The sequence below is a fragment of the Lagopus muta genome, chromosome 3, assembly GCF_023343835.1.
Source record: "Lagopus muta isolate bLagMut1 chromosome 3, bLagMut1 primary, whole genome shotgun sequence".
Classification (NCBI taxonomy): Eukaryota; Metazoa; Chordata; class Aves; order Galliformes; family Phasianidae; genus Lagopus; species Lagopus muta.
The window spans coordinates 47,846,458-47,863,389 of record NC_064435.1 but is presented as its reverse complement, the minus strand read 5'-3'; the positions used below and the strand labels follow the sequence as shown (position 1 = coordinate 47,863,389).

At 37.9% G+C, this 16,932-nt stretch overlaps 1 protein-coding gene across 3 annotated transcripts; it reads left to right on the top strand.

The window, feature by feature from the left end:
- Positions 1–28: 28 nt before the first annotated feature.
- METTL4 (methyltransferase 4, N6-adenosine) lies at positions 29–16,673 on the top strand. 3 transcript variants are annotated; one of them, XM_048939575.1, is made up of 9 exons: positions 29–149; positions 1,868–2,361; positions 3,197–3,259; positions 4,449–4,815; positions 6,490–6,559; positions 8,133–8,307; positions 8,518–8,624; positions 9,203–9,294; positions 14,101–15,413. In XM_048939575.1, exons 2-9 carry the CDS (start codon positions 1,951–1,953, stop codon positions 14,160–14,162), a joined length of 1,347 nt encoding a protein of 448 aa, XP_048795532.1. In that variant the 5' UTR covers positions 29–149; positions 1,868–1,950; the 3' UTR covers positions 14,163–15,413. The 3 variants fall into 3 exon arrangements, with proteins under 3 accessions (XP_048795532.1, XP_048795531.1, XP_048795530.1); XM_048939574.1 differs by having other exon boundaries at positions 14,098–15,413; XM_048939573.1 differs by lacking the exon at positions 14,101–15,413 and adding an exon at positions 15,420–16,673 and having other exon boundaries at positions 30–149.
- Positions 16,674–16,932: the final 259 nt, after the last annotated feature.

The window sequence follows — 16,932 nt, the reverse complement described above, 5'->3', positions numbered from 1 at the left end:
AAGAGTGCGACGTCACAGCGGAGAGACGGCAGCCGAGGGATGTGGGAGTTGGGGGCGTCGCTGCTTCCGCCCGCTCAGCCTGTCGCGTTCTGTCTGGCCTGCTGCCGTACAACAAGATGGCGGCGCTCGCTGGTGGCTGAGCGGCGTCGGTGAGTGAGAGCGAGAGAGCCTTTGCGCTGCGGAGCGCAGGGGGATCTGCACCGTGCGGAGCGAGAGATGCGCGGTCTCGGGGCTTTGCAGAGGGTTCCTGAGGGCGAGCGTGGGGAGAGAGCGGCCCGCAAGGAGTGCTTCATTGTGCTAGGCTGTTCCCTGCCTGCAACGGGTTTCTCTCCTGTTAGCGAGAGCCCAGAGGAGGGCAGTAAGTGTGACGAGCGGCTGAGCTCCCTGGGTTCGTTCAGTAGAGGAGCTGACGGGAGGCCTGATGGCGACTGCAGCTCCTCACAGGGAGCAGAGGGGCAGCGCCGAGCGCTGCTCTGTGTGACAGCGACAGGGCCCGAGGGAACGGCGTGGAACTGCGTCAGAAGAGGACAGCTGGGGGTTAAGGACAGATGCTGCACCACAGGGCGGTGGGCATGGCCCCGAGTTTCTGAAATTCAAGGAGTGTTCAGACAATGCTTTCAGACATAAGTTTTGAATTCTTGTGTGGTCCTATATGGAGCTGGGCATAGGACTCAATGATCCTTGTGGGTGTTTTCCAACTCAAGAATTCTATCATCTTACATGGCTGGAAGACTATAAGGCTCTGAAATAGAATGGCTTGAGTTGGAAGAAATCTTAAAGCCCACCCTGGCCTTGAGCACTTCCAGGGATGGGGCACCATAGCTTCTCTGCGCAGCCTGCTCTAGTCTGATGCATCGCTGCCCTCTGAGTGAAGAATTCCTCCTAACATCTAACTTAAATCTCCTCTCCTTTAGTTTAAAACATTCCACCTTGCCCTATCACTAGCAGACCGTGTAAAAAGTCCATTGCTCTCCTGTTTATAACCTGCCTTCAAGTACTGTAAGGCTGCAATGAGGTCTCCCTGGAGACTTCTCCAAGCTGAATAAGCCCAATTTCCTCAACCTTTCTGCATAGGAGAGATGCTCCAGCCCCTTGATGATCTTTGTGGTCCTCCTCTGACCTGCTCCAACAGCTCAACATCCTTGTGCTGGGGGCCTGGACTTTGACACAGTACTCCAGGCAGAGTAGAGGAGGACAATCCCTTCCCCCACCCTGCTTGCCACCCCTCTTTTGATGCAGCCCAGGACACAGTTGGCCTTCTGGGCTGCGAGAACATGCTGCTGGGTCACATCCATCTTTTTATCCACCAGGGCTCTCAAGTCCTCCTCTGCAGGGCTGCTCTCAATGAATTCTTCTCCCAGTCTGTACACATACCTGGGATTGCCCCAATGCATATCTGGGATTGCCACGTCTCAGTTTACTTCACAGAAGGCCAGATTGCTCAACTTATTTTCTGTGACAAACTAGGATGTGATCGAGAAATACATGATAATGTGATGGCTTTCTTCAGAAGTGCGTGAAGACTACTTATGTTTTTGCTACTGAATCCTGAGTTATGGAGTGTTACAGTATATAATTGCTAACTTTTAAAAAGAGGGTTCTTAGAATAAGTAATTCTGTGCAACATGATATTATATAGAAAGCTATTTTAAAACAAATAAATGAGCAAACAAACAAACAAAAAAACCCAACAAACCTACCATAAAAAACTGAGTTAAGTTTCGGTGGTCCTAATAGTGAAACCAGTGTAAGCCAAGAATTTTCTGTGGTGTGTCCATGGGCACAGGGAAATGTCTGTCACAGAACGGTGTTACTTTATGAAACAGTGGTGAGAAGTAATTCTTAAATAAGTATGTTACTCCCACAGGGGTAATTTGCTTCAGGAAGCCTATGTTATTACCTGCTATAGTTTCTGGGAGTTGATTTTTCTCCCTGAAGAGGGGACCTGTGATGTCTGTGGTACATCGGCTGACAGCAGGGTGGCTCCTGGACCATCTGTCTTTCATCAACCAGTGTGGCTATGAGATCTGTGATTCCTTTGCATACACTGGTGATGTCACTACCAGTACTTCTGTCAGTTCTACTAACGATCATCCTACTTCTACATTTGCTACCACCTCTTCAAGTGATGGTCCCAGTGATGCTGTAGAAACAGAAGGTAAAACAGCAAGAACAAGATATGTATTTCGTGAAGAGTTCTTTCACATTTCTAAGGCCCATATAGCTGCAGCTCCTGAGGAACAGCTGTTGCAAGGAAGCCTTGAGTTGAGTTTCACAGAAATGAAGGCCAGCAGCAGAGCAGAAGAACACCAAGAAGGAACCAAGTGTGGTGTCAAGGATTCTGTTGCTGGTGCTAAGAAGGTATGTTCTCCACAGTGTAGTAGCCTATGGTCATCCTCAGGTAAATAACCTGCCATTAACACTATTTCTGCTTTCTGAAGTCACATAGGAGAGCAGGTTTTCCACAAGAGATTTCAAAATGCATGGAAAATGTAAGCACTCATAATGTTATTCTGGAGTTTCTTCTGTCAGCAACTTGCATCCTATGACTCAAAAACAATTGGTTTCTTGTGAAATCTCTGGTGGCGTTGGGCTTGAATTAAACTGTGATAGCTGTCGTGGTTGTCCAGATTAACATGGAAAGAACAGTTTGAATTTACTTTCAATATATAGACCATACAGTACTGTTTGTTACAGTCCTAAAACAACAAACAACTGGAAAATGTTACAGGTCTAAACTAACAAATCTAACCTTTGAAGACATACTTGTTTTTCTCCTGCTACTGCATTTGGCGGCTGAACAAACACCTTCTAGAATAGACCTAAAGGAGGCCTGAATGTGAACGGAGGCACATGCTAGGTAATGTTAGATCCCTGTGCTATGAATAATAATAATACATAGCTATACATAAAATACATGCTATAGCTATAGCTATACATATACATATACATAAATGAATAATAATATAACATAGCTTTGCCACACCATCTCCAGCAGCCTACGTATTTTGTGATTGTATTTTTGCTTACTGGCTTTATACTTGTAATAGAAAGGAATAGATAGGAAGTTTCTTCCAGTTTAAAAGAGTTTATTTGTAATTTAGGTATGTTTGAGTATTTTTTTGTTGTTGTTGTTTTTATTATGGAGTAATGTTTCCCTTTTTTTTTGTTCTTACCCTGTTTGCTCCTTCTATAGAAGCGTAAAAGAAAATGTGTGTTCAACCAAGGTGAACTGGATGCTTTAGAATACCATACCAAGGTAAGTTTGAATAGAAGATAATTTTGCAAGTACGTGATGTTTAATTTTGAACTATGTATGGAGAACAAAACACAGCTGTAAATAAGTTCTCTTCTTGTAGCTTGCTCCACTATTCCTGTTAAGACTATGCTTAAAGAAATATTTTTTCTTCCTTTACACAATAATGATTTTGTAGTAAACGTGCAGTTTGTTATGTTGCAGTGTAGGGGTCCCATAGGTATTGTTCTGAATAAGCTATGGATGTGGAGCAATGACTTAAATGAGAGAACTTTGAAGTTCAACATCAAACACGGGTTTATGAGTGAAAATATTTAAGTTAATACACTATTCCTTCAGATATCTCAAGGATTGTACTACTACAGAAAAGAACACATTCAGGTTTTTTTGGTATTTTGTAAGAGTGTTTAAAAACAACCAACAAACAGACATCTTGTTGAGCATTCCTTTTTCAGGAGCTTTAGAAACAATAATAAGTATTTGAAACCTGTGTTAGAAACTACAGAATCTGGCAATAAAGCTGTTCTAAATGAGCAAAAATTCACTGATAGATAAACCCCATAAATGCTCAACAATTTGAGAATTAGATAGGTCTCTGTGTTCTGTATAGGGAATATTGCTGAAGAAGTGAGTATGCGTACAGATCCAAGAATCTTGGCATTGTTATTTGAAAAACGTGTTATTTTAAAAAATTGCAGAACCAGTTTTTAGTAATGTAATTTGGTTTACATGCATACGTGATATTGACTTTGAAAGCAAATTAAAACATACTGGTTTTAGATCTGGGTATATACTCAATCAAAGTTATACTTGGGGACTAAGTTAAACTTCAAGTTAAGTGTTGACATTGCCTTGAAATTTGTTTGTTTAGATCAGTAATATTCTGCCACTATCATCTGTGAAAACTTTCATTCAGCAGTCTGCCTTTCTCTAGACTTCTGACTATTGCCACTTTGCTAAAAGAAAACAAACAAAAAAAACCCCACCATACGTTAGCATGCCCTCAGTATTATGCACAAATAGCTCTTCAGGGGATGGTTTTGGTGTTTGGCAAGGATTCTTCTCCCACTGCAGATTGAAGATGTTTTGATTTCTGTTTCATTTCCTGATGATACTATGCGTATACTCAAAAGATTATTTCTCTCTCTTTTTGTCTTGTTTTGTTTTTCTTCTCCTCTTTATGATCATACAGATCAGAAAATTCATTTGGGAAGGCACTTTGCATTTAGTCCAAGAGGGACTCAAAAGTGGTTTTCTTCATCGTGCTGCTGCAGCACCCAGTTGTGGGAAGAATGTTGTTCCTGGACCCGTTGACTGTGGGTTGGCTGAATTATGTGAAATGGCAAAGCAATTTCCAGCTGTAAATGATGGTGATCATCAATCTGTGAATGTGCTAGATGATGAAACCACCACTCCAGAGCATGACCTGCTTTCATGTGTTACAGAGAACAACTCAAACTGTGCAAAGATAGTTGTATTAATGGGACAGAAGTACTTGGTGCCACCGAAGAGCAGTTTCCTTTTATCTGATATTTCATGTTTACAACCCCTGCTGAACTGTAAGTATCTTTAGTCTATTCCTTCTTTAGAATAGGGATAGACTATCCCCTATCTTAAGAATCTATCCCTTCTTTCCTGCCTTAGAAGGCTGGTTAATGTCAAAATAACTAAGGACTCAGTGAACTGTTTTCTAACCTAGAGCATCATGCTGATAATGCTACTGCAAGCTTTCAAAGTGGCATTTGTAACTTTGTGCAGACAGGTGAAGGTTTTCAAAGGAATCCTCAGTGGAGTTAGGAATGCATGTCATGGGGAGGCTCCAAGAGGCTCCAACAAAAATCTCAGCCATTGCATTTTTACATGAAACACAGAATGCAGCAGTTGTTAAGCATATTCTGAGCCACAGTGGATCTAGGAGTCAAGTAAATGCATTGAATTGGAAATAAACTATAATATATAATGGTTTGGGTTGGAGGAGACACTAGAGACCATCCATTTCCAACCCCCTACTATGAGCAGGATTACCATCCAGCAGCTCAGCTGGGCCCAGGGCCCCATGTAACCTGGCTTCCAGGGATGGGGCACCCACAGCTTCTCTATCAGCCTGTTCAGTGCCTCACCACCCTCTGGGTAAAGAGTTTCTTCCTAATATGTAATCTAAATCACCCCTGTTTAGTTTAAAGCCATTTTTTCTGTGTCTTACCACTACACTCTCTAATCTTCATCTAATCTCCGTCTTCAGCTTTCTTTTAGGCCACCCTTAGGTACTGGTAGGCTGCAAAGCCTTCTCTCCTCCATGCTAAATAACCCCAGCTCCCTCGGCCTTTCTTCATAGGAGAGGCGATCCAGCTGCTAAATGAGAAGTATTTCTTGCTGGCTAGGGTCAGTCCATTGTGAGGACAACGCCTCCAATGTTAATAAAGGAATAAGATGTAAAGGACATTAAATGTTAAATTGTTGTTCTCACTAGCTATTTAAACAATTAGTATCAGGCTCAATAAAGGAAGGAGTATGTTGCCTGGGGAAAATAACATTAAAGAGTCCTTCTTTTTCATAGATGTGTTCTGTATCTTCTCCCATTAATGTAAACCCAACTTCTGTTAGGAAAACTGCCTCAGTTCCCTTCCTATTGCCCACTAATTTCTATTTCTTACTCTGGGTCTGGCTCTGTCTGTTAACATCTAGTAGTGTAAAACAGTTTTCCAGGACTGGTTCATAGCTCTGCATGTACAAATTGGCCTGCTGAAAGATCACACAGGATGGAAAACTTCAAGGATTCAAGGGTGCAGCCGTTCTCTCAGCTGGGTGCCTTATTACATGGCTTCTTTCAGGAAGCTTGGAGAAATTTTAATGTCTTGGAGACTGGCACTGTATGAGGTTTTTGTTTTAAATTCCCCAAGAGGTTTGACATTTCTTGGAGGTATTGAATCCAGCACAAGTCACAGAAACATCCTTTTCTTGGGTAATCAGCCTAGGAATCTGAGAAGTATATGATTATCTCAAGTGTTTAAACTTTTGTTTCATTATTTGGGGAAAAAAAGAAAAAAAGAACACTTGCAGTTTTGCTACCTCGTTAGCTTTTCAAATATTGTCTGTATTTAGGTTAAACCTTTATGTATTAGGCTAAACCTTTATCAATTTTAACTAGTACTTTTAATTTTAACTTTAAACTTTTAAATTAATTAATTTACTGGTTTCTTTACTAAATTAGTTTTGTGTAATTTTTTTCCCAGACAAGAAAAAGTATGATGTAATTGTGATCGATCCACCATGGGAGAACAAATCTGTTAAAAGGAGTAACAGGTAAACCTTATTGTGAAATTACCTTGTCATCTCTGTTTACAATGGGTAATTTACATTTTAATTTACTGTTGCAATTCAAGACTGATGTAACCATAGTTGTAGCTTAAGCTAGCAAATACTTTGATGCATGCCAAAGTCTGAAAGTTCAACTCTAAAACTGTCTCAGGAATTTCAGTGAAATGACTTGGAAACTTTTAATACAAAATATTTGCAAGGCTATATCTTAAATTAAATTTGGAGAAGAGAAGGCTCTGGGGAGACCTCATTGTGGCCATCCAATATTTGAAAGGGGGTATAAACAGGAGGGAGAACGACTGTTTACAAGGATGGATAGCGATAGGACAAAGGGGGATGGTTTTGAATTGAGACAAAGGAGATTTAAGTTAGATACTGGGAGGAATTTTTTTCACACAGAGGGTGGTGATGCACTGGAACAGGTTGCCCAAGGAGGTTGTGGATTCCCCATCCCTGGAGGCATTCAAGGCCAGGCTGGATGTGGCTCTGGGCAGCCTGGTCTGGTGGTTGGTGACCCTGCACATAGCAGGGGGTTGAAACTGGATGATCATTGTGGTCCTTTTCAACCCAGGTCATTCTATGATTCTATGAAATTACCTCATTAATGAAAGAATGCTATTTTTCTGTACTTCTCAGGAAGGCTTGAAGCTAACTGTTTTGTATGGCCCAGATCAGACAGATGCTCATTTGAAATTAATAGTTATTATTAATACTACATAAAGATAGATAAAAAATTTGTAAGGCTGAGGTCCAATTAAGAAGTTTTAGGGTTTTTGGGTTTTTTTTGAGCTTTATTCTGATGAATAGAATAAAGTGATAATGCAGCAGTAAAATCCTCAAGTGCAGTAGGAACTTTGTGAGTACTGTACTTTATGAAGTCATTAACTTAGAGTTTTATGGGCCTCTTTCTCCTCTGAGTAACATTAAGTTTCTGCCAGTGGAGCTCCCTTGTTTACCACAGAATTGCATCCATGTGAAAGGAGGCTGAAAAGAAAATAGAGCCTTGTAACTTTCTAGAATAATATCTACTGTAACTTCTTAAGCTTCTTATGAAGATCTAATTTGTAGATAGAGATTGGTTAGTATATATATTACTTTAAAAGCCCTACAGAAACCTCTAGGGAGTCAGTTAAACTCATTCAAATACATTGTTTTTTTTTTTTTTACCAATATAAGTTACTCCCAGGAAAATTTTAGACATGAAATTCACAGACATGAATTAGCCAACTATACCTTCTCTCCCTTGCAAAATAAAACCAGAAGGCAGCTTCAACGCTGTTGTTAGTTGCTGAGTTCATTATCTTGTGGATGGCTAAAGAAGATACATAGTTAAAGGTTCTGCTCAGTAAAACTTAAGTAAACAGAGTAATGATTTCATATCAGAATCCAGTGGATCTGTCCACTGGGTGTCACTCTGGGCCTATTTTTTTATGGCTTTCTATGCTGACAGAAGGTATTTCTTTAAACGTTTTGGCTGTGTAATTTCCTTGTTTTTGTTGCTTTGCAATTTTATTATGTGGTGTATGCTAACTTGCTTTCTCACTGTATTGGTATACAGATACAGCTACTTGTCTTTGTGGCAAATCAAGCAGATTCCTGTATCAGCGCTAGCTGCTCCAGATTGTCTTGTTGTCACATGGGTGACTAACAGACAGAAGCACTTACGTTTTGTTAAGGATGAACTTTATCCACATTGGTCTGTGAAAACACTTGCTGAGTGGCACTGGGTAAAAGTAAGTTCTTTGTATTATTGCTTTCTTGGCAACTGAGGGGTCTTTCATTGTGGCACTTTATAGTTCTATAAATTGTCTATCTATTTTGATGTGCTTTTGTATTTGAAAGGTATGGTGTTGTCAATATCTTCCTTTTCATCAGATGGTGTCTTGCTGGGAAAATTGGATTTGAAAATCTTCCACTGTGTATTTCTAACTCCTCTGTGTCAGATTACTAGATACGGAGAATTTGTATTGCCTTTGGATTCTTTCCACAAAAAGCCCTATGAAGTTCTTATACTGGGGAGAGTTCAAGGAAACATAAAGGAAGCCCTAAGGTATGCCAGGCTATGGTAATTTTTATTTGAGGCTGCTAGGATTCTACTTATTGGTGTGTCATCTGTCCATAATACAATATAGTGTTCCCAGATCTCCTTTTAGCATCATCTTTGTCTGATTTTGAACCTAAAAATGGCCTCACTTGCTTTAGGAAGAGGGAGTGCTTTAGTAAGATGAAAGGGCAGAATCTTTTTGTCTGTTCCTTATGTCTGTCTGTGTTGGAGAGCTGGCTCAAGTAAAAGGTGTGGGCTTCCTTTGCTGGTAGGTTCTGTTTGATCCCAAGTCTTTAGAATAAGCTGAAGCCATTTTTGGCTGCTGATGGAAACAACAACTATGTTGTTTGTTCTTGATGGCTTTGTGTGGCCATTGTTAATTGTGTTTTGTCTCAATTCTTAATTGTTTTGGAACCCCTCTTTTACTCATCATCAGGGAGCAACATTCAATTTCCCTTAGGCTTTTGTGAAGTTTGATTGTGAATAAACACTCTTACCTCCTATCTCAAGTATCAGAGAATTGTGTATGTCTCATTCTGATGCTATTCATTCTCATACTTTGTTTCTTGTTCTGGTTTGTACAGCAGGAAATCTGAAGATGTTCTTCCAGTTCCAGAACATAAGTTAATTGTCAGCATACCCTGCAGTCTACATTCACATAAGCCCCCCCTCACTGGTATGTTTTTGTTGATTTGTTGTGTTTCTGTGGGGTGTTTGATTTGGGCATCTAAGATGATATTAAGCATCTGAGCCAAAATGAGATATCTTTATAAATGATGCATCTTAATTTCTCATATGCTAAGCAATTGTGCCCACCAGGACCTGTGATTCCTCAACATTTCTAAAAATGCTTTTAGGCACCTAAGGTCTGAAAAAGAAAATCACTGTAAAAAGTAGAACTTTGTGGATAATTGTGTGAATATTCTGAGTAAAAATGAAGAAATTGAACTACATTTCTCTACACTTGCTTTTGAAATCCTGCAGGAACAAATTATAAATGATGTATTTATTAAGTTATCCCAAAGGATGTAAAGCTCCTGTGGTGGTGGCTGTGAACTTCTGGAACATACAAGATGAAATATCTTCTACTTACCTAATAAAAACAGAAAGAGAAAATGTTTCTATTTCTGCATTAGATGCTTATACACCTGCAGTGCAGTTCTGCCTTTAAATCTATAACGTGAATCATTTAAAAACTGTTAACAGTAGGCAACAAAGAAGGCATACCCTGTTTATTTCCAGGGGGCTGCATTAATTTGCTGAAATTGATGCAGTAGCTCCCAGCTAGCCAGTTAGCATTTGGATGAATCATTTAAACTTTTCAAGATTTAGTTCAAAAGATTAGAAGACTTCTGCATCATGTGCAGATTTTGCACATTATTCCAGAGAAAAACTTCCTTTTGTCAATAGATTCTTTCATTATTATAGAACTTGAGTGCCTTACTATTATATGGCAAGAAACTTATTTACTTCCTCTTGCAAAAATAGTTCCATCCTTCCGGAGGGGAAAACTCACGATGTACCTATAGATATTACTGGTAAACGTGGTTCAGTGTAATCACATCAGAAAACTCAGGCAGAAGAAATGCATGCTGCTATTGGAAAGGCATCACTGGCCTGTTCCCTCCATTGTGCTGACGTGCTTTCTTTTCTTGGTTCCCAAGGAACAGAATTACTTCAGTTAGGAAGCTCATCTGAATGATGGTTGCACTTCCAGGAAGGCTTTGAAATTTATGTTTGGGGATTGTATTTGTTATTAAAACATGCATATGTATTGTATATGTTAAAAAATTAGTAGTTGACGTAATTTGGGTTAGCTTTACTTGAAAAGAGCAATTCTAGGAAGCATCTGTTTGCAATTCTGAAGCTACATCCTTAAAAATGATGACTACAGCAGGAAGTATGTATGTTGATTTAAGCTAATGGGTGGCAGAGCAGTGATTTGTGAGGCAGCCACCTAGGGAAAACCTTTTCAGAAAACCAATACTTCAGCAACACATTCAGACATGATCAGAAAACGTCTGATATATCCAGGGCTGAAAAGCAGCAGTTTGTGTACACACTGTAGAGAATTCTAGCATCAGATGGTCCTCAGAGCTCTTCTTTTCTGTGGTGCAGAATCTAGAAACTGTATTAAGTCTTTATAATTGATGATCCTGAATGGGTTTTGAAAGAAAATGTACCAATTTTTATGTATTTCTTGAATCTTTACATGATTGATTTTGATACCATTGTGCTGTATTCATGTTTCTATTTGAGGAATAAATTTGCTATCAACCAAAATCAGTGGTTTATACAGTTCCTATAAAACTATGTGTGCATGTACAGTGTTGGCAGCTTCATTCAGAACAGGCTTATGGAATGAAAAGGTAGACTAGTGCTGTTGATTTGTCTTCAATATTCTTAAAGGATATTGCTTTCATGATCAGGCAGTATTCTCAAGTGGCCAGTAGAGAGCAGTTGAGCTACATGCTAAAATAGTTTAGAAGCAATTTAAGCAGAAGCAGAGATTTGGCAATGGGGGAGAAGGACACTTGATGAGTCACACGCGTTCTTTATGCTTTGTTTAAGAAGTAACAAAGCCAAAAATATTATTATTTACTGATGCTGTCTGGCACTTTATTTCTAGCTACTACTGTAAAGGCTGTACGTTCCTACATATGTAGCCACTTAATGACTTATTATAACAGTTTCTCTCTCTGGGGGAAGAGAAAGATGTAAATTAAAGTAAGCCATCAAAAAAGAGATGTTTGGGTTCCTGCAGTGCATTTAACTATGAAATTGTGACTGTAGGGGTTTTGGGTGATGCATGTGCTGTGTTCAGTTCTTAGAGCTTTCATATATAATTGTAAGTGTACTTAAACTGCTTTATGCAAATGTGTTAAAATGAAATTTTATCACTCTTAGTTTTGATTCAAATAACAGCGGGTTTTCTTTCTAATTCTATTCGCTACTGCTCTTTAAGACTTAAATGATACTTTGCATAGAGATGATATAAAAGAAGGTTGGACTTTTTTTCCTTTTTCTGTTTTGGAGATTCTTCTTGTTATAGGCATTTCTCCTCTAGTATGTAGCATGTACATTTATTGTTAAAAAACTTTATTGCCAAATAGGAGTATGCGTAAAAACATTAGCATTAATTATTGGCTGTGTTCTAGCTGCTTTGCAGATCTTCAGCAGAAGCACGCAGAGGAAAATCTTGGAAACTTACTTCTTCTGTAGCAACTCTATGACTTGTGAGGCTATTAGGAAAGTGGAAATAGAAACAGACAGCATTTACTTCTACCCTCTTCTGGTAGACTAATCAATGGGTACATCAAAATCTAGCTTAAACAGACAGTTTAGGAAAGATACAGAGATATTAAGCCATCTTTGCCTTGAGTTTCTCATCCTTTTTTCTGGTCTTTTTCTAGACAAATCAGGCAATAAGGGCCTCTGCTTTGCAAAATTTTGAAGGCTTACGATGAAATGAGTTCAATTATGTGTGGGCTGTGCTGTGTATGGCTCACAAATCAGACAGTAAAAAGCCAGTAAAATCATTTTCACCTTATTTATCCAATTTGCTGTGCAGAATTTATTGTTTAGGTAATGGAAGTTGAAAAGAGAAGGGGAAGCTGTTGCTTGTTTCAAAAATGGTTCCTTCTTTTTCTCATGTAAATGATTTTACAGCATGCATCTTGGATAATGTGTGCCGTCAAGAATAAAACCAGTGTTATACCTACAAGCTGGCTTTGTGCTAGCTTTGTGGGCATTAGATGGCCACGTATAGATACCTGAGTTGCACCTGCAGTGTTTGACATCTGCAGATAATGAAGAAAAATCTATTTATTGTCTATTTAAGCTGCTTTTTGTCAGCTATAAGCACAGAGAAGTAATTGTTAAAAATTAAAAAATATCTGTCCCTACTGCAGAAAAATGAACATTTAGTTTTTCTACTGATGTAGATTCTCTAATCTGTTTTCAGGAAGAACTTGAGTTTGCTGAAGGGATGGAAGTTAGATCCATATGTGCTGAGTTAGTCTTTTGGTGGTATAAAGGCCGTAAAAGGCTAACAAAGAGGTTATAATTCATACCAGAAGATGTGAAAACTTGGTGCTCAAGGGAACCAGTGTAATAAGATCTTATGCCAGCAAAATACAGCCATATTATTGCCCTCTTGATATGCTAATTTCCCTTGCAGTGAAGACTACTGCTTGATGTGATTATGTAAATGCCACATCCAAGCAATGAAGAATCATACTATAATGTAATCTTGTATTATATGTAATCTGTCTCTGTAATTTGTTTTTTTCAAAAACACTTTGTACAGAAAGACCTTCTCTCGGGGAATGTGAGTGAGGAAGATTCTTGGGACTTCCAGTTTAAATTCTATGACCAACTTGTTCAAAAGATTGGCACAGTCTTCTGGTTCCTTTGGAACTGGCCATTTTTTGGCTACCTCTTTTTTTTTTTTTTTTGCTTCTGGCAAACCAGTCTGCTGTGAGTCTTAGCTGAATCAACTAAGTATGCTTTTCACATTTTTCTCTCAGGCATGGAAGTTTTTGGTGTTTAGTGGTACCTGCTTCTGACTTACTGGACTAAGTGCTGTGATGACGTTTGTAATCTGTGCCTTTGAAGAAAAAATTTCAAAACTTGTTATGTGCTATTAGTGAAGTTTTGTCACCTAGATCATTCTTTCCTCTGCTTAGCATAAAGCAGTTCTATTTTATTTTTATCTGAAGAAGAAAAAAATAATCATATAATACCTGGACTCTGCAGGATCTTATGCACGTTTGGGTCAAAATAATAATATCCTACAGCTGTTAGATTTGCTCCCAGAGAGTTTACCAAAAGCTTTGGATTTGCATTCCACAGTCTCTCCCTTCTCTTCCATGGAAAAAGTACATCCTCCTGCACCATGGGCTTTCTTAGATGATGAGAAGAATAGATTTTTGGAAGACCTTTGTTAAAATGTTGGCAGCAGATTGTGCATAAGAAATCCTTAATGAAATAGAGCATGGAAAAAGAATAATATGTTTTACCACATAATTAAAAGAAAATTTTGCAAAATGATACAAAAGCAGCTTCTCTGAAGTGGTGTGACACTAAACAGCAGTATTCAGAGCAAGAAGTTTTCTATCAGAATGTACATGTTTTCAGACTCTTCTCCGCAGAAGTTAATTTGTATAAGGATTTTAGCTTCCCTGTAAAAGGAATAGGCTTTTAGATTAGGATTCCTGCTGGTAGCTGTCTTTTTTTAGATGGAAGGTTACTTTGATGATAATCTATATGAAATACTCTTTTCACATTTGTTAAAGATTGAAAGAACGAAAACAAATTTATAGGCTGTACCAAAATATAACGATGTTGGAAAATGCTCATTACAAAATATTTAAGGAAGTTTTGAATGGATTGAAGCTTTGGATTGTATAGGTAGAGAATGCATTTGGGATTCATGAACGCTGATTAGAATGTGAGGTGGATATTTATCTTTCTGCAGCAGGACCAATCCATGACAAGAGCATCCGAGGATTCACCCAGGGAGTCTGTGACTGGCAGACTTGATACAAAAAGTCAGAACTTGGTTTGAACCCAAAAAAGCATTCTCTCTCATGCTTTGATGTATGCTACTTGGATACATTTCTGCTTTCTGATATGAATCATGTCTGAAGAGATCAAATCAAACAATACAATGAACTGTACTTTTAAGCTACGGAAATTCAGAAACTTCAAGAAGGAACAGGAGTGAGCGAGATATACTTTGGATAAAGAAATAGTTTATTAGCTTTTGTTCTTTCATCCTCAGTCACAAAAATGCAAACTTAAGATGTAGTTTTATTATAAATCTTTTTTTTCAGTCTTTTTGCCTCCTTTGTATCCTTTGCATTCCTTTAGCCTTTGCTTTTCCTTTGGACATTTTTGCATGTACTATTTTGTGACTATTTCCTGAAACCTAGTTAAGAATTTCTTTGACCCATCCACAAACTAAATGGCTCTGTATAACAATTGACACATTTAGTAATTAAGTGTTCGCAATAGAATTTCTCAAGTGAAATGCTATAACCAATCTCTTTTTCTGCCACTTGGAGAATAATCATAATCATTGACACAGTTGATGTTAGGGACAAGCATCTGTTTAGATACAGGCAGCAAATAAACACAATGAATTTGAGATTTATATTACTGAATGAAAGAAGGCAGTTATATACAGGTTTCTTTTGTTGATAAATTGCTATTTGGGGAGAAAAAGAAGTTCCTCCATTTTTATAGCCCTTCTAATGTCTGCTTATTTAAACTGGTGTTTCTTTTACAACAATTTTCCTCAAAAATTGGTTTTATCCCCTTTAAGATGCAGAGCAAAAGAGCATGATCTTAATCAAGGAAGGTGTCTGTCTGTTTATTTATAGAAATGTTGCCCTCGTGATGCAGGAGCCAGTTGAGCCTTTAGGAAGTGTTTTGTGGATATTTCAAAAAAATTTAGAACTTTCCCATGTAGATGATGGAATAAATCCTCATTCTCTTTCTCTAAATGAAAACCAATAAATCAAGGCCGTTAAAGGCCTTGACAGTATTGTTCAGGATCTCAAGGGCACTCATTTTAAATGACTTTCTCAATACAAATGGTCCAGTTGTTTGATTAAACTCTTAGAATTAATTTACTGTCTCTTTTATTTTTTCAATGAAACATTCCATCTCTCATTTGCTAACAGCACTGGGGAGATTTTATTTATTTTTATGTTTATTATTACTGTTGTTGTTTGTACCTTTGTCATTGTTATCCTCATCTTTTTTTTTTTTGTTTGTTTTTCTTATCTTGCACAGCGGTTCTGGCAGAGTTTATCAAGCCAGATGTGGAGTGCTTGGAGCTGTTTGCTCGCAACCTGCAGCCTGGCTGGACCAGCTGGGGAAATGAGGTTCTGAAGTTTCAGCACATTGATTATTTCACTCTTCTGCGGAATGAAAACTAACTTTGTTCTTGTAGCTTAATTCTGAAATTCATCCTTCTTAGCAAGCTCTGGAGCTTGCTTTTCTTCTGGTTGGTGCACTCAGAAATGAAACCAACTGCACTTCAGTTGCAATTCTTGCAGTGACAGAATATCTGTTTGATAGCATCTGTATCTATACAAGCTGCTCCTCTTTGAAGATCTTGGAATAGTTAAAGACTCATGTTAGCGGGCAAGTGCATCCCTGTTTCTTTTTTTTTTTCCTTTTTTAAAAAAAAAAAAAACTTCAGGAAAAGAAAGATATTCTCATTAAAACTATCATAAATGTAAGCATCATAAGTACTCCATAACACTTGTAATGAGTTATTTTTACAGTGATCATGTATTATTTTTAAAGACAGGCAAGCAAACTAATAGGTTCGCATTACAAATATTTCCTGAAAGACGATTGGTCTTTGCAAAACAGTGGATTTGAAACTGAAATAATTATGAAGACAGTGTTTTCTCCTGCATATTTGCATCTGCCTGTCTACCTTGTAAGTCTATGAGTTGTAAATGGGCACATTCTTCTAAAACATTCAACAATTACATCTTTCTGTGGATAGTGTTAATTCTCTGAATACGCTGTAAATGATAAAGTCTCAACCATCTCACAATTTCTAGATACTAAGCTGTTAGATTTAACTAAACTAACTGAAATGACTTAACTGAAATTTTAACAAAATTTAAGTATGTTATAAATTTTCTTTTCTTACATTCTTGAAAGAGTAAAAAGTGCATTACATTTTTCAGCTTAACTAAAGATCATATTTCCTTAGTAGTAGTATATTTTTGTGTCCTTTGCTGCACATCAACTTGCTTTGAAAAGGAAAATTTAAAAAGTAGAGCTTCATTAAGTCTCTTTCCTCATTTGTGGCTGTACAGGCAGAGCAGCTGGACAATCTGCTTTTCCTGACAGCAAACTCCTGTGTTCTGTTTATAATGGGGAGCAAAATGCACTACACCCTTCTTTTTGTATTTTTATGTTTATTAAACTTTTTTTAATCTTTGCTGTTACGGTTTTAAATTTAAACTTCAAATGTCAGTTGATTTTTTTTTTTTTATTTTTAATTTTATAATAAAAGTTAAAATAAAAACTTGTCGGTGTCTTATTAGCAGGCCCAATTGCTGTATTACCACTGCTTTTTTGTTTTCTTTTTAAACTATTGTATCAATAGAATTGACAAAACAAGGAACACACACACACATATATTTGTTTGTGTATATATTTATGTGTGTGTGTGTGTGTGTGTAACTAACTTAAACATATATTCGCCTCTTCTCCCAGGCAAGGAGCAGGACATGGGGAAATGGGCGCAAGTTGTATCAGAGGAGGTTTAGATTATAAATAA